Here is a 27,412-nt window from a genome sequence, read left to right on the forward strand (position 1 = left end):
GATAGCAATATGGGCAGCTGCAACAGGAAGCCAGCCAGCAGAGGTGAAGGGGGATTGCAATTGAGGGGGGGTGGTGATAGCAATGTGAGCAGCTGTGTTAAGAAATCAGACAGCAGTCTCTCTTTCCGCTTCCCTTTTCATCCCCTGCCTCCATCCACCAAAATCATCATTTCTTATACAAAACATCAGGACTTGCACAAAGAATGGGTGGGGGCCATTCTTTCTCCAAGCATATATATTAATAGAGTATGGTCCAACTACTATTTAGCCTCACGTGCTTGGGACCTCAGTGTATCAACTAAAGCCTCAGCCCATTACAAATTACTAGATACATAACAGATATCCATGGAGTAGAAGGAAAGTAATGAGGGGAAAGCATTAGCAGCTTTGTAGGACTAGAAAAGGCCTCTTAAATAAGCTAGGATTTGATCTGAGTTTTGAAGAATGAAAGGAAAACTAAGTGGTAGAGGTGAGGACAGAGAACATTTAAAACATGAGAAATAACCAGTGGTATCCATCAATTATGTCTAAGTAGTCCCATCTTTCTAGAACTTCCCCAATATCAAACCCATTCTTTGTCATCTTTGCCAATTTCTAGATCTTTTTAGAGTTCAGTTACTATTAGATTTCCATTTCCTCTAAGAAAGATCATAAAGAAAGTTGTTCTCATTTCTAATCATGTACACTTCAGTAAAGAAAAACTCTCTGATATGAGATTTGAGTAGATGAAAAGAGGACAGAGGATTAGAGATTTGAGTCCTATGGAAAGAAAGGGGAGATAGAAAAATTCACAGAACCAAAACCTGATGATTCCAAAGGCAATTTTACTTATTTCAGTAGTAATAATGGTAGTAATTTTGTAGTAGTCATCCCTGCTGGATTCTATTTTCTTCACTGAGGTCTTTGAATATTATTGATTCCAAAAGAGAACAAATTCAAACCTTCTAACAAAAAATGAGAGTCTCAGCAGAGAAACCCTAGGCAAATTTACTAATTCCTTCCTGAATTCTTGCTGAGGAAGGAAGAAATTTAAGGTATATTATGTTAACCCAAGTATGCTTTATCATTTGTAATTCTTGAATTAAAAATGAAAGATTCCATAATCTCATTCATTAAAACACCAAGTGATGGTAGACCCCAAGGAAAAGATCACAGTTTCGTTGAATGTTAAGAATCAAAAAGGATATTTGGAAATAATCCAAGATCAAGAAGGTCAATGAAACATAGCCACAGAATCAAAAGCCTTGAGAAGGGAAAGGAATGGAAAGCCCTAGAGTTTGGTGTGAACTGCAATGATATGATAGAATTATATATTGAAAGTACTTGATGAAACTTTAGACTACTTATTCCAAGTATAGAAAGGAAACAGATAGGGAAAGGGATATGGTTTCCAAGACCATAGAGTCTAATTAATGACATATCCTATTCTGGAACTCCTCAGTGCAGGGGGTTTTTCTATCCATAAGACAATGTTGGAAACAATTTGTTCCCATTTTTGCAAAAGAAAAGTTAATTTGATTTAAAATGTAATATTTGATCTTAATGTGTAATTAATTGGTCATTAAAGTATTTTTCTGATAGTATTAATGTTGTATTTTATTTGTGTGAAGATGAAAATCTCTCAGGTATCATCAAAGTGTTACTCAGGAAAACCTAACTTCTTTAATTGTTCCTTGTCAGGGGTATTGTAAAGGGAAGTCCCTGTTCAAGTATGGATTTAACTAAATGAAATGGCTCCCTGGCATAGTCTGAAGTTTACAATGGTTTCAGAGAGTCACACAGGAAAAGGCAGAAGCCCAGAAATCACCAGATGCTCTGCTATCTTCATTAAATATTTACAGATTCCAGGGATTTTGTAGGTACATAACCTCTTATTGTCAATGTTGTTTCCTGTACACAGAGGTAGTTTAACTACCCAAACACTTTATACCATCTGTATATGTTGCTGAAGTCCTGGGTTTTAACCCTTTGCCAACCTATTGGCTGCTATCTTTAGCATGATTCTTTTAGGATTCTGAAAGCTGCTTTGCTATTTTCTCCCTTCAGGCACAAATGCCATGAGCCAATTCCCTTTTGGTTGGTGCCTAGTCTCTTACTTCTTTCTTTCTTAAAAGTTATTCAATACTTAATAAAGAATATGACAGCATCCATATTTCTCCCTTGCTTATGTGGGTAAGTGGAGATTAGCAGGTAATTTGCAGGAAACAGAGTTAATAAAACCAGGCTAGTGTGGTCTATGCCCAAGGTTTCATTCTAAGGATCAGAAAAAACAACTATCTATCAGTTTCAAAATGAAAAACAAAAAGATAGGTGATGAATAGAAACAGAAAGCTAAGAAGGATATAGTTTGAGATCAAAGGATATAAATCCTGGGTTAGTATATATATATAGCTAGGTTACAAAAATAATATGAAGAAAGAAGTGTTGCAAAGCATCATGATTTGTTTCCCGCAAAAAAAAAAAATCAGACTGACATTTATGGTGGCAATATGCTAAACATGGCATTTCTTCTGTTCCATATTAGCTAAATATACAATCCTGTGTGTTTAAGAATGCCTCTCTAGGGATCAAATCCTAATTTGGTGGAATAGCCAGCTCCACAGCATGCAGATTATAATAAGAGTTTATGCTATGCTTGTGACTTCAAAATATTCCTTCCTCTGAGGTAATCCCTTCCTATCTCATAATAGACACTAGATTAAGTCCAGTTAGCTTGCTGATTGTAGGACATCTAATATCATATGTATTTCTAGCTAAATACAGTTAGCAGCAAGATTCAATGGGTGAAGTTTAAGTTTGTAGTGTACTTATATTAAAAAGCAACAATGACAATAGTACCTCATATTTATATGGCAGCTTAGTTTACAAAGTACTTTCCACATATCAATCCTGTAAGATGAGTAGATTCTTATTGTTATCATTTTAAAATTATAGGGACTTAAGTCAATAGAAATAAGATAATGTGATCATAATTGCAAAGATAATAATGACAATGTATACTTATTTTGTATTTAATTTATACTTTAATGTATTTAACATGTATTGGTCATCATGCCATCTAGGGGAGGGGGTGAAAGGAAGAAGGGAAAAAATTGGAACAAAAGATTTGGCAATTGTCAATGCTGTAAAATTACCCATGCATATAACTTGTAAATAAAAAGCTATTAAATTTTTTTTTAAAAAGATAATAATGTCAAGAGAAAGATGAAATTTTATTCTTCTAATTCTAAATGTGAGCCTTTCTCCATCAAATTATTCTTTAAACCAGAGAAATATGGCAAACAGGACTCATTATCATTGTTACTATGATGAAAACTCTCTCTTTGTTTTACTAGTTTGTTAGTAGGTCTGTCTCTGTACAGTCTCAGAAAGTCAATCGAGACCTGATACATAATAAATATGGATACAATTTCCATTATATTTTATTTCACATGTAACTATTGTCTACCTGAAAGATATGTTACCGATTGACCATGACAAGTCTAAAACACTTCATTAGAATCATAAATTTGGAAGTGAAAATGATCTTATAGTCTAACTTCCTCAATCGAATATATATATCTATATACACAGATATATGTATATAGATTCAATGGAATGCTTTTTATCTTTGATGGTGATCTAAGAGAAAAGAAATCAACATAAATCTACAAAAATAAAATTAAAATTAAATTTTAGAATAAATTAATAGAAATCTGCCAAATTTTAAAAAGTATAATAAAAATGAAAAAATAAAATAAAATAAAACCTGCAGAGTTATGAAGAAGCCTGTATGTTCTTGTCAAGAGGATTAGTTCATTATTTAGTTTATCAGTAAATAACACAGTGGCATTAATTTTGGTGGAAATCATCATTTAAACATAATGCTCCCCCCCTCAAGAAATTAATGGGAGCAACAACCCAAATAGCAAAGCCTGAAATCCTCAAAGTAACAGACCCAGAAGAGGTAAATAGAAAAAATATAGTCAGACTAGAGCAATAAATTCAAAAATGGAAGAAGATATAGAGGTAAAATCTAAGGAAAGGAATAGAACATTTTAATTATAAAAATTTTCTGCACATAAAGAATTAAAGAAATGCATTAAATAGTGAGAAAAATATGAACATTAAAACAGAAATCCATAGATAATTCATAAAGTAATTATAGTTACATGGAGGATTCTTAATAAGTAGAAAAATATTTTCCTTTAAACTGTGTAGAATCAAAGATCAACCATTTACTTAAGGAAACAGCTACCAGATGGAAGACTAGAACTAACCTTTTTGCAAATCAAGAATAGAACTCTTCTCACTAAGAAGATACATTTGCATTCATATTGAAGGCCAAATAACAGGAAAATAGGTCAAAAGATTCCCTCTTGGCTATTTCTGCTAAATCAATGAAGCATATTTTGGCTTGTTTTAAAGAAAATACTGAATAAAGGAATTAATGAGCCATAACAAAGGACAAATGGGGCCAACTACACTTTTCATGCTCAAATCCACATCAGGTGGAATTATTAAATAAAGGTTATATATTAAATAAAGGTTACAAAGGCAGTTTTTCTTTTGAAAGAAAACTTGTAGAATAATATGATGAAATACCACTGGTTATAATAACAAATATGTTTAAAGATATGTAGAAAAAGAAAACAACTAGTCCATTGTTAATTATTTGCCATTCAATAAAATATTCCTATAATAGCATAAATTAAAGTAAATCCTTCGAGTTGTGACATATTTTTAAGGAGAGAAACAACCATCAACACAAACAGGAGACCTTTCTGGCTTATTGATTCCCCTATACCAAACCTTTCATACACAAAAAAGTCAAATCAGCCATCAATTTATGAAGGAAATTTTCTTTCCTCAGTTTGTCTTTTCATCCTTCTGTTGTTCAATCACTTCAGTCCTGACTCTTCATGACCCCATTTGGAGTTTTCTTGCCAAAGAAAGTGGTTTGCCATTTTCTTCTCAAGCTCATTTGACAGATGAGGAAACTGAGGCAAAAAGATAAGTAACTTGTCCAGAATCACACTGCTGATAAGTTTTAAGGGCCTATTTGAACCCAGGAAGATGAGTCTTCCTGCCAGGGTGAGTACTCTATTCACTGAGTTTCCTAGATTCCTTTTATTTTTGTCCTTCTATGCTTCAAAAATTTTCATCAAGTTTCTCAATGGCCTTCTAGGTAAACATCCTGAGTGTTACATTTTAAACTATTTCATTCAACAAATAAGGTCCTACTATATAAAAGACACTGGGGATTGTTTTTGTTTCAGACCTGTAAATTGCTCAATATTAGAAGAAAGGAAATAAGTATTTATTAAATACCTGATATGTCCCAGGTCCTACAATAAACATTTTACAGACATCTAATTTGATCCTCAAAAAACTTCAAGATGTGTTATTATTTATCTTTTTGACTTGAAGAACTAAAGGAGACAAAATCTATTTGTCCAGGATCACACAGCTAATAAGTGTCAAGTATGTGAGGAGTCTTCCTGACTTCAGGCTCAAGGTTCTATTCCCCTGTGCCATCTGACTGACTCTGTTGGAACTTCTACTGAAGAAATTACCTCTACTAATGCAATCAGCAACTTTTCTGCAATTTAAAGTCTTAGAATTGTCTGGAGGGATAAATGATTAAATGACTGGCCCTTGAACACATCATTAACATGCTTCAGAGAGAACCAAAACCACTTCATCTGATGGAGGCCAGAGCACCATAACACCTCTATACAGAAGTATATAAAACAAAAACACAAACACAAACAACAAAAGAAAAAAATTCTTGCCCTCCAGGAATTTATTTTGGCAGGATATTACATGTATACATTTAAGTAAACAGAAAATAATTTCAGAAGAAAAATAGCTCATAGGATAGAATGAGAAATAAGCAAAAGTCTCATGTTAGTATCTTAAAGGAATTTCAGGATTCTAAGAGACAGTAAAAGAGTAGAGGAGTGCATTTCATGCATGTGGAATATATATCAAATAATGGAGATGAAATGGAATATACTTTGGAGAACAGCTTGTAAATTTGGCTAGAATGTGAGCAGTATTCCATAATCTTGGTACAGTGAATTTTAATAGTGTTTTCTGTAACAGCCTGAATAGTGTATGAAAAAGGGTTACTAATATCAGAGAAATCCAGGAAGGTAGATGAGGTACATATTTTTAAGGGATTTAAATGTCATGCTGATTTTATAAGTTTTTTTATAAACAATAGTTAGACATTGAAGATTTTAGAGTAGTGAAGTAAAAAATGCTATGGAATATTAGTTTGTAAATTGCATGAAGAAGAGACTGATGATGGGAGAACATGCACAAAGAAGGCCAATTAAGATTCTAATACAATTGGAAAGGAGTAAGGGGTAGAGCAAACATGGCATAGAAAAGGCAGGGATTCACGTGAACTCTCCCAAATTCACTTCCAAATGACTTTAAATAAAACCTCAAAACAAATTCTTGAGCAGCAGAGGCCACAAAAGGTTAAGGTGAACCAATTTTCTAGCTCAAGACAATTTAGAAAGTCTACAGGAAAGATTTATCACACCGGGATGAGAGTACAATATAGTCTAGGTCAAGCTGCACCAGTGTAGGCCACTCCAGCAAATTAACAACAGGGCTTGGGGGTAACTGAATCATCACAACAATAGTGGCAGCTGCAGCTTTTAGAGTTCTTTAGTTCACACATAGTAAGGGGATTACAGAGGTTCCTTTCGTGGCACTGAGTGCACTACCCATACATGGATCTGGGTTGCTATTCTGGGTCACAATCCCATGATGATGAAAAGTATTAGTACTCTAGAGACTGCAGCCACAAGAATGTGGTCTAGTTCCAGGGGAGAAAACAGTGCTTACAATCATTTACAGACCAGAGTACAGTCAACGAGAATAACAAATACACCAGCAGAAGAACTAAAAATTTATAGACTGAAAATAACTGCACAAAAATCTAAAGCCTGAAACTCCAACAGGCAAAGGCACCTTTAACATCAAATTAAATGTAAAAATTTGGCTGAAGAAATAAGCAAATTAAAAAAAAAAAAGAAAAGAAAAGAAAAAAGAAACACCTGAGTGTTACTATGATAATGGGGAAGATCAAACTACAAGCTCAGAAAAAGACAATAAAGTCAAAACCCCTACATCAAAACCTTAAAGAAAAAATGTGAATTGGTCTCAAGCCCCTTCAAAAAAAAAAAAAAGAATTCCTGGAAGAGCTTTTTTAAAAAGTTAAATAAGAGAGGCAGAGGAAAAATGGGAAAAGAAATGAGAGTAATATTAGAAAAACATGAAAAAAGAGTCCATAGCTTGGTAGAGGAGACACAAAAAATTCTGAGGAAAATTAACAGCTTTTAAAAAGCCTAATAGGGCAAATGATAAAAGAGGTCCAAAAATTTACTGAAGAAAATAACTCCTTAAGAAATAGAATTGACAAAATGAAAAAGAGGTACAAAAAGCTCACAGAAGAAAATAATTCTTGAAAAATTTGAATTAGCCAAGGGGAAGCTAATGAACCCATAAGACATCAATAAATAATAAAACAAATTCAAAACAGTGAAAAAAATTGAAGATGTTTGATATCTCTTTGGAAAAAAACAATTGACCTGGGAAATATATTGAAGAGGAATAATTTTAAAACTTTTGAACTACCCAAAAACTATGATCAACAACAACAAAAAGAAAGAGCCTAGACATCATCTTTCAAGAAATCATCATAGAAAACTCTCTTGGTATCTTAGAAGTGGGTAAAAATCAAAATTGAAAGAATCCACTTATCTCTTCCTGAAATAGATCCCAAATAAAAACTCCCAGGAATTTTATGGCCAAATTCCAGGGCTCCTACTTAAAGAAGAAAATATTGCAAGCAGCCAAAAAAACAATTCAAATATTGTAAAGCCATAGTCAGGATAATACAAGATTTAGCATCTTCTAAAGGATCAGAAGATTTGTAACATGATATTATGAAGGGCAAAGGATTACAACCAAAAATCATTTATCTAACAAAACTTAGTATTATCCTCCAGATGAAAAAATGAACATTCAAAAAAAAAATAAAGAACTTTCAAGCATTTCTGATGAAAAGACCAGAGCTGAATGAAAAATTCGAGCTTCAAATAGTAGGCTCAAAAGAAGCATAAAAGGTAAAAAGAAAAGAGAAATCATAAGGGATTCAATAAAATTAAAGTCCAGGGGTCCTCAAACTTTTAAAATAGGGGGCCAGTTCACTGTCCCTCAGACTGTAGGAGGGCCAGACTATAGTGAAAACAAAAACTTTTGTGGGCCTTTAAATAAAGAAACTTCATAGTCCTGGGTGAGAGGGATAATCATCCTCAGCTGATGCATCTGGCCCATGGCTGTAGTTTGAGGACCCCTGAACTGTTTATATTTCTTCATGGGAAGATGCTACTTGTAACTCCTAAGAGCTTTTCATTATTAGTGCAGTTAGGAGTCTCCATAGACACAGGGAATGGGGATGAATTGAATATGATGAGTTGATATAAAAATAAATAAATAAACAAAATGAAGGATAAGAAAGAGGAATGCATTGGAAGAAGGGTAAAGGAAAAGACAGAATAGAATAAATTATCTCAGCTAAAAGAGGTATAAAAGAACTTTTACAGTAGCAGGGAGGAATAGGGGACAACTTTTGAACTTTGATAGGATTTGGCTAAAAAAGGGAATAATATATACATTCAGGCGGAATTATAAATCTACCTCTCCCTAAAGAAAAATAGAAGGGAAAGAAAGTAAGAATGGATGGAACATTGAAAGAAGGGAGAGTAGAGTGGGAGGCACGACCAGAAACAAAACATTTTAGAGGATGGATAAGGTGAAAGGAGAAAGAGAATGAGAGAGAAGGAGAGAGAGAGAGAGAGAGAGAGGGAAAGAGAGAGAGAGAAAGAGAGAGAGAGAGATAAACAGGGAGAAATAGAATTGAGGGAAATATATATTAATCATAAATGTTTTATTATAATTATAAATATAATCATATATGTAATCATAATTATGAAAATTGTAATCATAAATATTTTAAAGCAAGTTTCTCTAATAAAGGCCTCATTTCTTTAAAATGTAGAGAGATCAGTCAAATTTATATTTTAAAAATTAGAGCCATCCTCTCTAGTCAAAGTAGATGAACAGACAATTTTCAGATAAAGCAATCAAAGCTATTTATAGGTCTTATGAAAAATGCTCTAAATCACTATTAATTAGAAAAATGCAAATTAAAACAACTTTGAGATATCACCTCAGCTATCAGATTGACTAATATGACAAATGTTGGAGGGGATGCAGGAAAATTGAGACAGTAATGCACTGTGGGTAAATTTGTGAATTTATGCAACCATTCTGGAAATTAATTTTGAACTATGAGCAAAGGGCTACAAAATCTTTGACCCAATACCGCCATTAGATCTGTATCCCAAAAAGATAAAAACCAAAAAGGAAAAGGACATATGTGTAAAAAAAAAACATTTATAGTACATCTTTTTGGGAGGGCAGATTTTTAGAAATTGAGAGGATGCCCATCAACTGGGGAACAGCTGAACAAGCTGTGGTATATGATTATGAAGAAATAATTTGTACTATGAGAAATAACAAGCAAGATGCTATCCCCTCCCAAAAAACCCAAAAAGCTCTGATACAAAATAAAATAAGCAGAACAAAGAGGACATTGTACATGGTAACAGCCATATTGTATGATGATCAATTCTGAATGACCTAGCTATTCTCAGTAATACAATGATTTCAGGTAATTTCTGAAATACTTAACAGTAAAAAAAAATCCCATCTTTTTCCATAGAAAGAACAGATGGAATATGAATGCTGATTGAAGCATGCTTTTTTGTTTGTTTTTTTGTTTTGTTTTGTTTTGTTTGTTTGTTGTTTGTGAATCATTCTTTTTCATACTTCAGAAGTAATCACAACAAGTTTACCTTGGTCATAAAAGAACCTCAGAAAACATGTAATCCAGCATATACCTAAAGAGGGGTTAATAATTATATCTGACATTTACATAGTCTTCTTAGGTTTTACATTCCACCATATATTATGCATAAAGTAAGACTGGCTTCCTTGTTGCTACTTCCACAAGACACTGCAGTTCCAGATTCCAGGCATGCCTGGAATGTTTTCTCTCCTCATCCTCACCTGAGTTGCTCCAAGACCCAGATAAAATCCCAAGTGTTACAAGAAGCCTTTCCTGATCCCCTTAATTTCAATATTTTCCCTCTGTTATTTATTTCCAAATATGTGCATGTAGATATATATATATATACACATATGTGTGTGTGTTTGTGCATACACACACATTTTGTACCTAGTTATTTTAATGTTGTTGCTTCCATTAGATTGTGAGCTCTTTGAGGGCTGAGATTGGTTTTTCACTTTCTTTTTATCTCCAGTACTTAGTGTAGGATGTGGCACATAAACATTTGTTGACTAATTTTAAAGTTTGCAAAGCACTTTTGCACATATTCACTCACTTGATCTTCACAACAATCCTATGGCGTAGCTATTATTAACATTATTATTATTCCTCTTTTAAAAATGAGGAAGTTAGGAATCTTGCCCAAGATTATACATTAAGTGTCTGGCATAGTACATTAATTCAGGTCTTCCTGACTTTAAGCTCTGAGCTCTATCCACTGAACCACCTAGCTGTCCAAATTCCTTCTATAATCTAAGTATTGGAACTTTTAGAAACCCAAATATTTGATTAAAATATCTCTGAAAATGACTCTCAAATCTACATATGTCTTTATTTTATCTCTTGAGCTTTCAGCCTTCATTATCAGCTGCCTTCTGGATACTGCCACCTGGATGTCCTTCTGCTATATTAAACTCAATCTATCCAAAACAAAACTGGTTATGTTTTCTCCAACATCTAACTTCTCCAAATATATATTTTGACATGATATAATGAACATTCTCCAGATGCCTAGGTCTGTAGCCATCCTTGATTCCTCGCTTCTATCCTCATATCCAATTGGATGCCAAACTCAGTCTTTTCTACACCCACAACATCTCTTGCCTCTGCCGCTACATTTACTGTATAGCTACTATTAAATTTCAGGCCTCCATCCCTTCTGGACCAAATTTAATACAACAACTTTTAACTTTTTTCCTGGGTTTTAGTCTCTCCCCTTTCAGCTTATCCTTCACACAGTTGATAAGCTGATATTCTAAAATATAAATCTGACTCTGCCGTGTTCTTACTCAAAATCTTTGTTGATTCTTCACTGTCTCTATAATAAAATGAAAAATCTTCAACTCGACTCTTAAAGCTCTTTATGATCTGGCTTCCAGTTAACCTTTTTCTAGAATTCGCCTGAATCACCTCTTATCTATTGTTCAATGTAGCTGTAGTATGCACAGCAGAAACACTGGTAAAAGAAAAAACTGCAGATAGACTAAACCATATTGAAGGTAACTGACAGGTCTCAAAATTGTTGGTGAGTTAGATGGATGTCTACCCCAAGCATGTGAAGACTTTCCTTGATGAAATAGGCAAACTATTTATTCAAATGGCCATGAAGTGGACAAAGAAGGCCATGGAGAGAACTTGTGACTTAGTTAGAAATGGAAGATGCCAAAATTATCGTATCTCAGACTGGGATAAACTTTGATGACTCAAGAAGAGAGAATGAGGCTGATGACTTTGTATAGCTCTGCCTCACTTAAATCAAATTCAAGAATAAAGTAAAACATCACTTATGATGTCATTAGTCTTCTTCGAAATTAAAGAATACACAACAATAATTATTCATAGCAAACCTATTGGCACATTCCTATGTACAGCATGCCATTTCCCATTCCCATGCCTGAAATCACCCTTTTGTCATTTAATGTCCAAGAAACTCCAATTTCCTTTTGAGATCAGCTCATTAATCACTCCTACTATATTTTCTGATCTACTCAGTTATTTGTGCCCTCTCCTCCAAAGTAAGTTGTACACACCATATAAAGTCAGCTGTTAGAATAGAGTCATTTTGAATTAGCCTTGTGTTTTAACCTGGCACAATCTTTGGTTACAGTACTCAGCCAGCCTGTTGGAAAAGGCTCAATCACTTTATTATCCCATTGGAATAAATAGTTCTCATTTGCCTATTTCAGAGAGAAAATCCCATTTTTACCAATCATATTCCATCTCCTTAGCATTAATCTATCTCTTAAAGATGCTGTAATGAGGAGAAGCTAAGGAAACACTAGTCCCCCCCACCTCATTAAAAGGTCTATTAACCAGGTTTTCTTAAATTCATATGTAAATTATTTTGTTATTATTGGCCACACATATAAAGTCATCATATTAACTTGAAAAACAAGCTGAAGTGGTTTTTCAAGAAGCAACACCTTGGTTTAGTACCAGTAATGGAGACAAGAAAATCTTTTCTTACTTGTGAATATCTATATAAGTTCATCTAGAAGATCCATATAAAGTAAGCTTTACAAAGATGATTTTGGGATTGTTTTCTGAGTTGCTAACTTTGGCCAAGAATATTCTTCTTATAGAAATATGAAATTTAAAAGATGTATTGCCAAGAATGCAGAATTTCCTAAGGAATTCAACAAATTGGAGATTTTTACCTGACAGAAGACAACTTTGCTGGTGAAAATTCTGTATCTATGATTGATTGTGTTATCTGGTCCTATTTGAATAGTTTGAATGCTATGAAATAGCCGATTTTATGGACCAAGCCTTGCTTGGTGGGTCCTAGCCATGAAGAACAACCCCACAGTTGCAGCTTTCCTCTCTGATGTAAACACAAATAAAGAATTTGATCTTAACTTTCAAAATAATCCTAAGGCCACTGACTGTGTATTGTGTCAACCTATTAGTAGACACCCTGTTTTTCAGAGCCAATCCAGCAAGCAAGCTGTTCCCTGGCCTTGGTATAACAACAATCCTTTGCACTTACCCTCTAGATGACCTCACTCAGAGCAAAATCCCAGAATTTTTTCTACTCATAAAGTCCTGCTGTGAATCAAACTTATCACATTGTTGGTTTTACCTTTCATTGTCCAGGCTCACTGGTAGCCATTGGAATAAATATTGAGAACTCCCCTTACTACCTCAGCTCCTCTCATGGATTGGGGTTCTAGTACATGTGTCTTTGAATTTAATCTATTTTCCTTATTTTGAAATTAAACTTCTCTTTGCTTCCTGACTCTCCTGTCTCTCACCTGCTTTGCTAGATTCAGGCCATCCACAGGTTAGAGGTGAATTGTGTTGTAGGTGATAGTTTAGTTCTGACATGTTTTATCAAACACTAGTGACAAAATCTGCATCATTATTAGATATTTTCAACATATCCTCATAACAAAATAATTGTGTTTGAGTTTGTCTAGGGGCTAATAATTCTTATTTTCCAGGAAGCTCTTATTAAAAAGTTTTAAGTGTCCTAAAAATAAATACACCAACAAATAAAAGCAGCTGTTGTTGTTCAATTGATTCAATTATACCTGCTCTTTGTAATCTCATCTGTATTTCACAAAGATATAAAAATGGTTTGCTATTTCCTTCTCCAGCTCACTTTACAGAGAAGAAAACTGATGCAAACAGAGTTAAGTGAATTTCCCAGGGTCACATAGTGCTTGTAAGTGTCTGAGGTTAGATTTGAATTCAGATCTTCTGATGCCAGGAACCAGAGCTTTAATTGCTGTGCCACTAGCTGTCCTGAAATAAAAGCAGCTAGGCACACCCACTACAACTTTGATGCCTTGGGGTGCCAATAAATTCCTTTCATTTTATTTTCTGAGTTTTGCTTTTAATTGACCAGGTTAAGGTCTAAAACAGCATCTTTTTTTTTTAATAATACTCCAATTCCAGTATTCGGTCTAGAGATATCAAGGTAGCACAGAGGACAGAGAAATGAATCAGGAATCAGAAGGACCTGAATTCAGATTTGACATCTATTAGTTGTATGAGTCACTGATGTCTATTTGTGTCAGTTTTATTAACTTCAAAATTGGGAGCAGAAATATCAGCGTTCTTGTGAGGACCAAATGAGATAATATTTATAAAGTGCTTAATGCAGAACCCAAAATATAGTTGTCACATAGTGAGTACTTAATAAATACGTATTCCTGACTCCTCCCTCTCCCCCATTCACTACAAAACCTAGTTTCCTTAATAAGAAACTCATTATATTTCCTAAGGAAATCCATTCTACTTTAAAATAACTCTTAATTGTTAATATTTTCTTTATATCAAGCCTAAATGTTTTATGCCTCTTGTATCTATTGTGCTGATTTTTTGAAGGGTTAAGGGACCCAAAATAGTAACCTCCCTATCACATACAGTTTTCAAGACCCATGTTTTCTCTAATTTAAGATAAGTATTCCCATTTTCTTCAACAATTTTTTGTATTTCATGGTATCCACTTCCCTACTATATACTAGACTGCAAAATTACAGTGTTAAAGAGAAGATTGCATGCAGAATAGGAAATGGGATGTAAAGGGCTGAAACTCTTAAAAGGTGTGCTTGAATCAGACAATGGAGCACTTAAGGCTAATTACCTATTGGACAATGATTCTATTAGCATATGTTTGGAATTGCTCTTCTTACAGTTAATGCTGGCTCAATGTTTGGGGTTAAGAGATTTGTAGGTAAGGATTAAGGGGAGGGATGAGAGAGCGAAAGACCTTCACTTGCAACAGGACCAGGAAAAGGGAGGTTGATGGTGAGCTTGTGACAGTTTGTCTGTCTCCTTCACTTTTCCCCCTAAAAACCAAGGACTTTTACCTATCCTGACTGTGACTGTTCCTGAGGCTTCCAGGGAGCTAGCCCAGGCTTTACAATGCCCTTTGTCAGTATCCTCCTACCAAGGGACAATAAATTTCCAAGTTAGCATCCTGGGAGAAAGGAGGATATGTTGAAAATATATAAGTATATAGTTTTAATTATAGAACTAAACAGGAAGTTGAACAGTAGGTCCAGTCTTCAGTTGCATCAACATGCCAGTACAAAGTGCAGACAGAACTCGAGAATATAAGCAGCTGCTATTAAAAAAACTAAAACTCTGAGGAAAAGTGATGAATCAAATGGTCATCCCCATTGACACTCCACATTATCCTTTCTAATCCAATAAGATTACAGCATTTTAGATATAGAGCTGGAAAGTAGATCAGAAGTCATTTAGCCTAACCTCTTTATTTTACAGTTAAAGAAACTGAGGACCATAGAATTTAAGTGACTTGAAAGTTACTTGAGTAATAGTAAGTGACAGACTTAGGATCATCCTTTAAGTCTGCAAACCTCTTTTACAATTGGTTTTTCCTATTTTATCAAAGCACACCAAAAAAAAAAAAAATCCTAAAAACTGATCTGGCCTGACTTTTTTGGTTTCTGATTGCTTGGCTCCTGATTTAAACCTCATTTTTCTCTCCTTCTGTATAAGGATTTTCCTTTCTCTGCCCCAATTTGGTTATTCATCACATTTCAGTCCTTCCCTAGGTGGGATATAAAGGGAATCACCATTTTTTTCTTTTTAAACATTAAAAACCATTTATTAAGTATAGACACGTAAAAATAATTTTTAGTACACCTAATCAGGCTAGATGTGGTTTCTGATATTAGTATGGTATTTAAAGTATATGCAGCAAAGGAATATAATATGCATAAAATTAGAGAAAAATAGAAATTACAAATCTGAAAAAGAATTATATTAGCCCAAGATGATGTCAGCAAAACAATTGTGTCATAAAAGCATGCAACCTATACCACAAAAATCATATATCAAGGATAATCTTAGGATCAAGCACAAAATGGCCTTAGCAATGGAAGTCTCAAGAGAAATTTTTTTTTCTCTTTGGAAAAAATTGTTTAACTGTTTCATTTAAATTGTATTTGAGGCCTGAGAAGAACAGACTTCACAACTATCTAAAACCCAAGTGATCCATTTATGTAATAGAGCTACCATCCTCATTTAAAGAAACACCTTGTAACTGGTTGATGGATGAGGCTTTTCTTTGCAATAAATCCTGGGGAAAAAATGGACATTTTTTCTTTAAATGCTATATACAATTTTGTGAGGAGATGGGATGGAAGAAAAAAAAAGGTTAGAAAAATCCACTCATTCAAACTGCTGAGCTAAAAAATAAATGTTGTCCAGAAATATTTTCCTACATAACAGTGGTTTAAGTCTATTAACTCTCTGCTTTGAAATTCAGAATTAAGGATTTAAGTCCTCTGAAGTCCTTTTCTACTAATAGTGGGAGGGCAGAAAAAATGAGAGGGGGACAGAGAAGACTAAATATTATATAATTCACAAACCATCTAATAAATAATAAATATTTACAATCTTACTAAGCTATACCTATCTTGACATTCTCATTATAAAATAAATTTTAAAATAAAAAAGTGTTTATTGAATACTTACTATGCACCTCACTAAGCAGTGAGGATATAATAACAAGCAAAGAACTTGCAACTCTGCCTTCAATTTATATTCTAATAAACAAAGGATAAAACAAGGGGTATATAGTTTTAGGCAAGATGTGAAAATGAAGGGAAGGAAACATCAAGTATGGTTGCTAATTAGTGAAAAAATGAAAATTTATTTCTCAGTACTAGATTGCTAAAGGAATGATTTCAAAGTTTTCACAGGGAGAGGGGGAAGATGGAAGATTAATAAATTAATAAACAATTATTATACACTATGGACAATGTACATTAATAGCCAGAGTGGGAACGTGACCTATAATTCTATAGAAGAATGTAAATTATCTGGAATAAATAAAATAAGCTTTAAAAGAAACTTCAAGTACTACATGGGAACATTTGTAGGTGTTCCTTGTCCATCCCAGGCAATATGCCTTCTTTGTTCTTTTTCTAATATCCCATCTACTCCGGAGTTGATGTAGGGGTCCATTACACCATTCTATCCAAGGATTGGGTTTCATGAGCAACCCTCTCTAAACAATCTAATTAACCAATCAATCTCAATAAACCTATATTTAATAAGCAAGCTAGTATGGGCCCTTATTTCTTTGATATCTCAATATTCTCTCAGAATGTCTGACATCTCAGGGCAAAACAAATTGACCTCCTTACTTTTGAACTTATTACTGGCATAGCTGACAATGTGGTCTGTCTCCCTACAAATTTTGTGCCCTTACAGCCAAGTACTGAGATAAATGCTAGGAATATAAAAAGAGGCAAAAAAAAAAAAAAAAAAAAAAACCAACATCAAAACCATCCTTGCCCTTAAGGAGCTTACAATCTAGCTGGAGAGACAACAACAAAAATAAAAGAAATATGCAGAAAGGCTATATGTAGAATAAATAGGAAATAATTAACAAAGGGAAGGCACTAGAAGTAAATGGGCTTATGGAAGTTTTCCTGTAAAAGATGAGATTTCAACTGGGTTTACAGGAAGCAAGAAAGCTTGAGATAAGGAGAGAGACATCTCAGATATAGGGGACAGCCAAATAAAATGCCTGGACCTGAAAGATGCAGTGTTTTATTCAAGGAAGAGCCAGAAAACCAATGTCACTGACCAACAAGTATGTGTCAAAGAGTAATAAAAGAAGACTGGAAATGTTGGAGGGGGGTAAGGCCTTGAATGCCAAACAGTATTTTATATTTGATCCTAGACACAATAGGGAGTCCCTGAAGTTTATTGAGTAGAAGGGTAACATGAATCATATCTGGTTAGTGGATGAATGGAAAGTGGCCTTGAGTCAGAGAAGACTTGAGACAGGCAAACATACCATCAGGCTACTACAGTAATCCAGGAGTGAGGTGATGAAGATCTGCACTAGAAAGGTGGCAATGTCAAAGAAAAGAACTGGGTGTATTCAAGAGATTTTGCAAAAGTGAAATAAGCCTTGGCAACAGATTGAATATGGAAAGGAGTAAATAATTGAAGATGACACTGTGATCAGGAGCCTGAGAGACTAGGAGAATGGTGTCACTCTCTACAGTAATAGGGAGGTGTGGATGGGGAAGACTTAGATGAAGATGATTATCAACATAGTGAGGAAATGGCAAGAAATTTATATTTAAAATAGCATAATATGCTCAAAAATAGTATAAAGTTAAACATAATAGCTTACATATATGTCCCACTGAGAGAGTTTTCCCATAAACTGAGAAAATATGATTCAAGACCAAGAAATATAAGAGGCACATATGGACACTATGATTTGTTTTGTTGAGAATAGGAAGAATACCCTGGATGTGGTAAGCAGTAAACAACATCATGTACAAAGAAAAATAAATTGACCATATTTTAAGAGAAAGGAAATGACTTGCTATAGATTTAGCAAAGATTTGTCAAAGAAAAAAATCCTCATGCAGTCAGGCCACTGACAAACTGAAAAAAAAAAAAAAGTAAATACAAAATTTACAAGAAAGATAAAAATGAAAAGACACTATACAATAAAGGCAGCTCCAAATCAGTTGGTTAGAATAAAGTTGATACATATGCAAAACATTCTAAAATAAAGATAATAAACAATCATTACTATTTTAGATGAATTTAAATCAATGAAAAGTAGACCTTAAGGAGGGAAGGTTTACCACAGAAACCACACCAGCCACAAAGTACTTAATCCTCTTAGAGATATAGTAGCCAAGAACAACACTAGTTTGAGTACAAACTTAATGCAAAATTTTACAATGGAAACAAAAAAAAAATTTCATCAAAAAGCAAAAAGCACCAGAAAGCTTAAAAAAGATCAGCAGGAAAAATAAACTATAATTCAAATAGGTCTAATCATCCCAGGAGCATTTGTAAATCAGCTAATAAGCATTTAAGTGACTACTTTATGCTAAAATCTAGTTCCTTTTCTCCATCTTTTATAAATCTGTTGAACAATATGACTTGTGACCTCAGTATTCAATTGAAACTGTTTTCTTCCATGATGTTTTAATTGCCAATTTTAATGGCCTCTTATTAATACTGAAACTGTCCTATCTTGATAGGATTCTATGATTTAAATCTGGAAGATCCAAAGTCAAATCTTGCCTCTGATACTTTCTGGAAGTGTGCCTTTGGGAAAATCACTTAACTATTCAATCTCAGTTAAAAGTATCTACTTTATAGAACTGCTGTGAAGAACAATAAATGCAAAATGTTCTATGATCTATGAAGAACTATTTTATCTTTAGTTATTGATGTTGCTGTGTTTAAGATGATTACTGCAATTTCATTCCTAATACTAATCCTAATTTCATTCTATCCCAGTATTTTTACCTTTTCCCCACACTCTTTCATCACAGAAAAAAAAAATTTACAACATTCAGTAGGAACTAACTTCTTACCTACTCCTCATTTTGTCTTACACTAAGGTGTCTATCTCACCTATTTGTGAAGACAAACCCACATACATGTACATGTAATCACATGTCTTCTCCAGAAAGACTGACCTTCAATCTTCTTCATTCTTCATATTATCTTTAATTTTACTCTTATCTACTGGTTTATTCAATGCAGTCAATGCTTTTGGTTTTAGGCTCCTCTTGTGGCAAAGCACATGGTGCTGATTTTATTCCAGTTGAGATTTACAAGACAAGGGCACCAGTGCTCATACAAAAGTTGATTGAAATTTTCCAGGTCACATGACCTGAGGAGGCTATATTCCAGTGGTTTAAGTATATCCTCAGTACCTATCTCTATAAATGAAAAGGAAATAGGTTGAACTGTGACAGTCACAAGGAGATCTCTCTTCTAGTCATTACTGCCAAGATTCTTGCCAGAGTCTTCCTTAATATGTTAATCCTTCACCTGGAAGATGGTCCTCTACCCAAGAGGTAGTGTAACCTCAAAAAGAGCCAATGGATATTTGATATGGTGCCCAACAATTCCAGGAAAAATGCAAGGAGCAGTTCAGGGGTTTGTCTATGATATTAGTTGATCTAACCATGGTTTTTGAGTCTGTAATTTGTGAGGACTTGGGAAGATCATAGAAAAACTTGATAACTTGGAGAAGTTCATCAGTATAGTACACCAGATTTTATGATGGTATCCTTGTACTGGTTCTGAATAATCCCCAGTTCTTAGACTTAAACAGTTTGCATTCCCATATGGGGTCTTATAGCTGAATGTGGGTGTTATTTTTCTGTCACCTATGCTAATTTTGACCTAACAGAAAACAAGAGGTAATCCACCAGCCAGCATTGTACCATCCACTTTTGGAATCACCAATCACAGCAAGTGGAGAAGTTTTGAATACTATGGACAGGTTCACTTACCTTGATAGTAGATTTTACAGGGATATGCACGTAGATGATGAGATTGATATACACATTTCCAGAGCTAGCTCAGAATTTGGAAGGCTCCAAAGAAAAGTGTGGGAGAGAAGTATTAGGTTGTCTACCAAACTGAAGCCTCATTGTTGTATGTCTATGAAACCTGGACAGTCTACCATGCCATGCTAGGAAACTGAATAGTATTTTAACTGTCTTAGGAAGATTCCAAAAATCACCTGGCAAGATAAGGTATCAGATACTGATACTCAAGCAGTTCAGGCAAAGGTTCAAAGTCTACTACAGAGAGTACAACTTTGATGAACTGGTATGTTTGAATGTCAAACATACATTTGCCTAAAACATTATTTTATGGAGAATTCACACAAGGCAAGTGCTTACCCAGAAGTCTGAAGAAGCAATATAAAAATACTCTCAAGGTATTTCTGAAGAACTTTGGAACCAATTATGAGCCATAGGAGACACTAACAAAAGACCATTCAACTTTAATGCCTGCATTAAAGAAGGCTCACAAAGCAGAACTTAGTAGCTTAAAAGATATATAAGATGTGCAAATTTAGGTATACTTCCAATGCAAATGGTACCCAACCCATGGTAGAGCCTTCCAAGCTCATATATCCAGTTCAAGATGTCTAAAAGGCCATTGGCAATACAAAACAGGAGCTCAGGTAAGAAATAAACAAAAATTGGCTATATCTATCTCAGTATCATTGGCAGAGAGATGATAATTGAGTTCATGTGAGTGCATATGTGTGTGAACATATACATACATGTATATATGTACACTCAATACATATGTATAGATATATGCTATCTACAGATAACCAATAGAAGGATGATAGACTATGAAGACTATATAGATATGAAGATCACAATGAAAGTAGCAGAGTTCATGGTAATAAGGAAAAGGAAAGGCGAGGGTTGGATTAAATGGCATCAAAGATTGCTTCCAGTTTTAAATCTATAATCATATCAGTCTACAAAATATAATACCCTACTATGTCTACTACTTCTTAATTGTATAATTCTATTAAAAATACTATGTCTTAGTAGAACAAAATAAAATCTTAAGGGTTCCTTTCAAACAAAATTTATTTTTCTGTACATGATAAAATCATATAAGTTTGTAAATTAGATGAATTGGTAAGGAAACTTGTTTTCCATTATCCATGATGAGCACTGACATTTTAACTGATTTCAAACAGATCATAAAACAAATACATGTTTACCTAAGATGGCTGTCAATATCAAAAAGGATGTCCATTCCAGAGTTTAAAAAAAATAATAAAAAAGTAGTCATCAAAATCTTTTGATACTGGCTAAGAAACAGAGTGGTAGATCAGTAGAATAGATTAGATACACACAATACAATAACTGAAGCCTACAGCAATCTTGTATTTGATAAACCCCCAAACTCCAGCTTCTAAAATAAAAATTATTTGACAAAAATTGCCAGTAAAAGTGAAAAATAATATGTCAAAAACTTGGCATAGACCTATGTTACACTCCATACAAAAATAAGATTAAAATGGGTATATGATTTGGGCATAAAGGATGATACCTATGGTATGGAACATCAGGAAAGCAAGGAATAATTTACCTCTCAGATCTTTGGAGAAGGAAGGAATTTATGAACAATAACTAGAGAACATTATGAAAGGCAAAATGGACAGTTTTGATTGCATTAAACTAAAAAGTTTTTTGCACAAACAAACCAACAGAAACAAAAATTAAAAGGGAAGTACAAATCTAGAAAAAATCTTTACAGTCAATGTTTCTGATAAAGAAGTCTCATTTTTATATTTCTAGTCATATAATGAAGTGTTAAATTTATAAGCCTACAAATCACTCCCCAATTGGTAAATGGTCAAAGGATATGAAAAGGTAATTTTCAGGGAAAGAAATTAAAGCTATATTAGCCCTATGAAAAAATGCTATAAATAGCTACTGATTAGAGAAATACAATTTAAAACACTTCTGAGTTATCACCTCATATCTCTCAGATTGGCTAAAATGACAGGAAAAGATAATGATAAATGTTGGAGGGGATGTGGGAAAACAGAGGATGCTAATACATTGATGATGGAGTTGTGAAATAATCCAATCATTCTGGAGAGCAATCTGGAACTAGGCCCAAAGGGCTATTAAACTGTGCATACTCTTTCATCCAGCAAGTGTCATTACTGGGTCTGTATCCTAAGGAAATTATAAAGGAAGGAAAAGCATCCACATATGCAAAAAAAATGTTTATAGCAACTCTTTCTATGGAGGCAAAGAATTGGAAAATGCGTAGATGCCCATTGATTGGAGAATGGCCAAACAAGTTGTGGTATATGAAGATAATGGAACATTACTTTTCTATAAAAAATGATGAACAAGCTGATTTGAGAAAAGCCTGGATTTATTTGAATTGATGATGAGTGAAATAATCAGCAGCAGGAATACATTGTACAATAATAATAGCAAAATAATAATAATAACAAGAATGTGTGATGATCAACTGTGAAGGCTTGGTTCTTCTCAGTGATTCAGTGATCCAAACCAATCCCAACAGAATTTGAAGAGAAAATTCCATCTGCATCCAGAAAAAGAACTAAGAAGACTGAATGTAAATCAACAATGCTATGTTGATGTCTTTTTTTCTGTTTTTTTTTTTTTTGTTGTTGTTGTTATTGTTGTTGTTTGTTTCTCCCATGGTTTTTTCATTTTGCTCTGATTTTTCTCTCCCAACATGATTCATAAAACAATGTGTTTAAAATAAAAAATTATTAGAAAAAAATAATAAAGATTTCTATATCTAGTAAGTTTTTCCCCCCAAATTCCAATTTATCTATAATATACTAAATACATTGTATCTCAGAATATTATGAAGGCTTTTTAATTTTAATTTTAAATGACCAGGTAATAACATTAAGTTATGTTATGCCACAGTTCTCTTTGACTGTCCTGACTCAGTTTCCTTGTACAAGTTTCCCTTGTCTCAGTCTCCCTAATTATTGCCATAAGCTGTAAATCTCCCTCTGGTCCATTAAGGCTGAGGACCAATTACTCTAAGGTTATAAATTGTTAGTCCAAGCAAGATAAACAAGAAAGTAGACCTCCTGATTATTTTCTGTCCTCAAGAATTTACTATATCCCTCTAAAATATTCCAAGATATTTCACTGACATCTTTATCTCTGGGTATTCAGACATCCTGTCTCTGTTTTTTTTTTGTTTGTTTGTTTTTGTTTTTTTTTGTTTGTTTTTTTTTTTGTTGTTGTTGTTGTTTTTGTTTTTTTGGTTTATGGCCTTTTCCAGCTTGACAGGGACTTTCTCGCGCTTTCCCTCTTCTTTGTCTCCAAAGGTACATAAAGGTTAGAGATTCTCCCATTCAGCACTGGATAATTTGAGACAAGAGTCCTGTCCAGTCAATCTTACTCTCCCATTAATAAAATATTAAAAACTCTCTAATCTCTCTCCTGCCTCAGTTTCTCTGGCATTACAATTAGATGATTAATACATTAAGTTTGCACATAGATCTATAAATCTAAATATAAATGTGCAAACAGGTACTACATATAAATAGATTTAAATTTTTTAATATTCTTAAATATTATTTATTTGAAAGCAATTTAAATTTTTAAAAAGCTTAAAATTAATCAAATGATCACTTTTGGCAAATTGTGTGATATTTTCAGTGATTCCAAGTTTCTTAGATCAGTAAAAGATCATCTCTTTCATATTAATTTTTTCTCAATAATGCTATGTCAACCTTCAGTAAACTACCCTTAGCTATCAGTGTATAGATAAAATTATAAGCTCCTTGAAGGCAAGCAAGAGATTAGGTTTTTTGTTGTTGTTTTTCTTTTTGGGAGGGGGGGGGTCACAAATGTACTATCTTGTATATTATAGATACTTATTATGTATTGCTAAATTGAATTGAGGAAGAAATCTGTAAGGCTACTGATCCTGAGAAAGAACTGTGCCTATTATCCTTCCCTCCAGGTCTCTAATTAAATACTATAGAAAAGTATCAGATACTTAAAGGCAGGCCATAGTGTTTCTCCTTTTTTTGTGAAAGAAAGTAAGAAATTTTCAGAGGAAGAAATGAAAACAAATGAATGATGATACTTATTCTAGAGGGTAGCTCTCATACTCCATTTTTCTGGATTTCAAAATAATTGTCTATCTGATCTCAGACTAGATTTGGCTTCTCTCTACTTTTCTGATGAAGCTAAAGTCTAATGTTTAATGTCCCAAAAGGAATAAAGAATCTAATCATAGCAAGAGTCCAGATTCTGTGACCTGCCTTCCTGTGTCTACCTCTTTCTATGAGACCTGACCCTACCTCCTTATCACCATCCCATATGATTTTTTCCTCACCTACTAGTCTACCCTCCTCACCTCTGCAGACAGGTCGGTGATCACTCCAGGCAGCAAACATGTCACTCACTTTCATGCAGGTGATCCTTTTGGATCCTTGTAGATCATAACCCTCATTGCAGGTAAATTGGATGCTTGAACCTAATCTGAAAGACAATAAGTTGACATGACATTTGTCCTGCAGATCAACTCTCCTACCCACCCCACACTCATAGTGTTCCCTAGTAACTTTCTTTTTTCCCCTGAATACAATTCACAATTAACAGTATGAAAAACTCAAGACTCTCTCTCTATAAAGTTTCTGTTTCATTTAGATTTTTATAGACCACTCCTTCATATGGATTTCAAGGGGAAAATTTGGTTAGGGTAAATTAACAGGTATCTTGATGAACAAAACAGCAATTTCCAGAAAAATAAGATTAAATATTGATCACTGCTACTAGTAATGGGTAATTCACCCACATGCATTTTAAATAAATATTGAGTCTCAGGGAGACTCACTAGATAGTTGTAAACTTTGGAGGGAAAGAGTAAGCTAGGATTTTTTAGATTCACAAGGACTTGGAGTCCCTTCCTAGTTCTCCAAACCAAATACAAACTGACAAGAAGAATTCTTTGAATCCCATATTTAACATAGTGTTCTACTTTCTAAATGTGCTCAATATAGTAAACTAAGAGTGACTCTGAAGAACAGGAGCAAATGGGGGACTAATATGTGCCCAAAGTATAAGATTGTAAACATTTTAAACAAGACATTTTTCCTGTCAAAAAATAAGAAATGGCAGCTATTATAAGACAGGAACCTGAATCCACTACCAAATTTCATAATCTTTTCTAATATCTGCTCTAGTCTAATATCTATCTAATATCTAGCCAAACCCTAGGTCCCCACATTCTCCACACACTCTACATGCAAAAAAAGAAGGAATCTAAAAGGAACTTACCTAAAATCTGAGCCTAGTCTTTTGCCCCTTTCTGGAATACCAGGGTCTGGACACATATTATGTCCTTGGGATACACCAACCTGAGTTACTACAAGGCAAAAAACAGTACATACAGAGATAGAAAATCATAGGCAAACACTCATCAGGCAATTGTCTCAGTGTGGATAGATGCAGAAACAGAAAAGGCCTGTTGCTTTGGAGGCGGAGGCGTTGTTAGAGTGGGATTGGGGAGTTGCAGATTTTGTGTTGGGGAGAGATAGGAAATTTACCTTTAACAGATAAATCTCTTTTGACTCTAATGAAGTTGAGGCTGAAATATGGCAATTTCATTAGGACACAGAGGCAGATGATACACACTATAGAACAACTACCCAATTTCCTTATTCGATGGCAGGAATCAATGAGAAAGTACTCTACCTCACTCTAAGGGAGCAATGAAAATCAACCCTTACAAAGCCTTTGGGTAGTAGCCTATTCCCGAGTCCTGCTATCCCCAGATTGAGGGTCTAAGTCTGTATAAGATATAGCCCTCAGCCTCAGCCCCCAAACAGACAAATAAATCAAACAAAGAAAAGTATAAATATGCATGATTACAAATAATAAAGAAGGTAAGAGATAGCAGCCTGAGGTCCTAAAGACTATTGAGTTTGAATATGGAAATTTCCCCTTGACAAGTTCCCATCCCAAAGATTACCCATAGCTAACTAAATAGTACAAGTAAACAGTATCTCTCTCATCTGTTAAATGGCACAAGTACAAACGCAAACATGGATGACTCTAACAGGGATGAAGGGAGATTTTTTTAACATGATAACTTAAATTTCACATTCCACCAAAATCTCATGCACAATAATCTTTCCCAAACATCTACAACATTTTATTGTGATTCCATTTTTAGTAGACTAGGCAAGGTTAAATAAAATAAGATGGCTAGCTAGGCACTGATGCTAGGGCTGAAGAGAAAAAGGCAGAAGGCAAAAACACACACTCTTAGACATCATAATATCCTACTATTCCTATTTCATGGCAATAAACATCTCTACTGCACTAATAGATGGGTTCTGTGATCTGGGCCTTTAAATACTGTGCGTAATCATACTTGCTACCATCAAAAGCCTTTTTGTAGAAGGAGGGGCAGGTCTACAGCTAAGCATTTAAAAAAAGAAAAGAATAAAGTTTGAAATCCACTGGCTTGCAGCACTTAGGCAAGTTACACCAAGCCATTCTGGAAAGTAAATTCGTCTGAATTTGATCATTCCAATACACAGCTCAATTTCATCTCCTCTTTTTTTGTGGTAAACAGAAAGTGAAGAATCCATACAGGTCAGCATTTTTCCCAGCTGCCGCTACACAAAACAGTTTTTTAAAATGGGAGATTGGAGGCCACAGTCTGTACTCAAAGGTTCTCAGCAAACCCAAAACCCCACTAGGACATATTTTATTCAAAGTGTATGGAGGTCAGAGAAGAGATATGTTCTTAGAGGTGGACATATATAGACAAAAAATGTGAGTCAATTCAAAGATCTCTTCCTCCCATGGAATTGAGCAGGCAACTTGGGTCTTTATGAATATTTATGGCCAGGGTGGAGAGAGCAAACAAGCCAAATACCACTCCAGAACTACCTTCCTAATATGCCATGGGCCATTTCTGTCAGGAAGTCAAGGGGATAAGGAGAAGACAAAAATGTGTGGAGCAGGATGATATGGTGTAAACTAGACAGCTGTCCAGATAGGCCCTAAGCATTTAAACAGTTTCCTATGATAAATAATACAAAGAGGAACAAGGTGTTTTACTCCCAAAGAGATCTATAGAAAAACTTCTAAAAGGCAAATGCCTCTCTTCTGAAGCTACGTGAGGAGCATATAAACAATATTAAATGCCCAAGCCTCATGCAGAACTGAAGCA

The 27,412-nt window shown here is 34.2% G+C and overlaps 1 protein-coding gene across 1 annotated transcript in view; it reads right to left on the reverse strand.

Annotated features, from left to right (window-relative positions):
- Positions 1-27,412, reverse strand: part of CSMD2 (CUB and Sushi multiple domains 2) — a 1,001,023-nt gene that overhangs the window by 389,221 nt on the left and 584,390 nt on the right. Inside the window, exons 8-9 of the mRNA XM_051987630.1 lie at positions 25,507-25,594; positions 24,584-24,708 (exon numbers count right to left, since the gene is read on the reverse strand). Coding sequence (XP_051843590.1) covers positions 24,584-24,708; positions 25,507-25,594 — 213 coding nt within the window. The remainder of the gene's footprint in view (positions 1-24,583; positions 24,709-25,506; positions 25,595-27,412) is intronic.

Source organism: Antechinus flavipes, chromosome 3 (assembly GCF_016432865.1).
Source record: "Antechinus flavipes isolate AdamAnt ecotype Samford, QLD, Australia chromosome 3, AdamAnt_v2, whole genome shotgun sequence".
Classification (NCBI taxonomy): domain Eukaryota; kingdom Metazoa; phylum Chordata; class Mammalia; order Dasyuromorphia; family Dasyuridae; genus Antechinus; species Antechinus flavipes.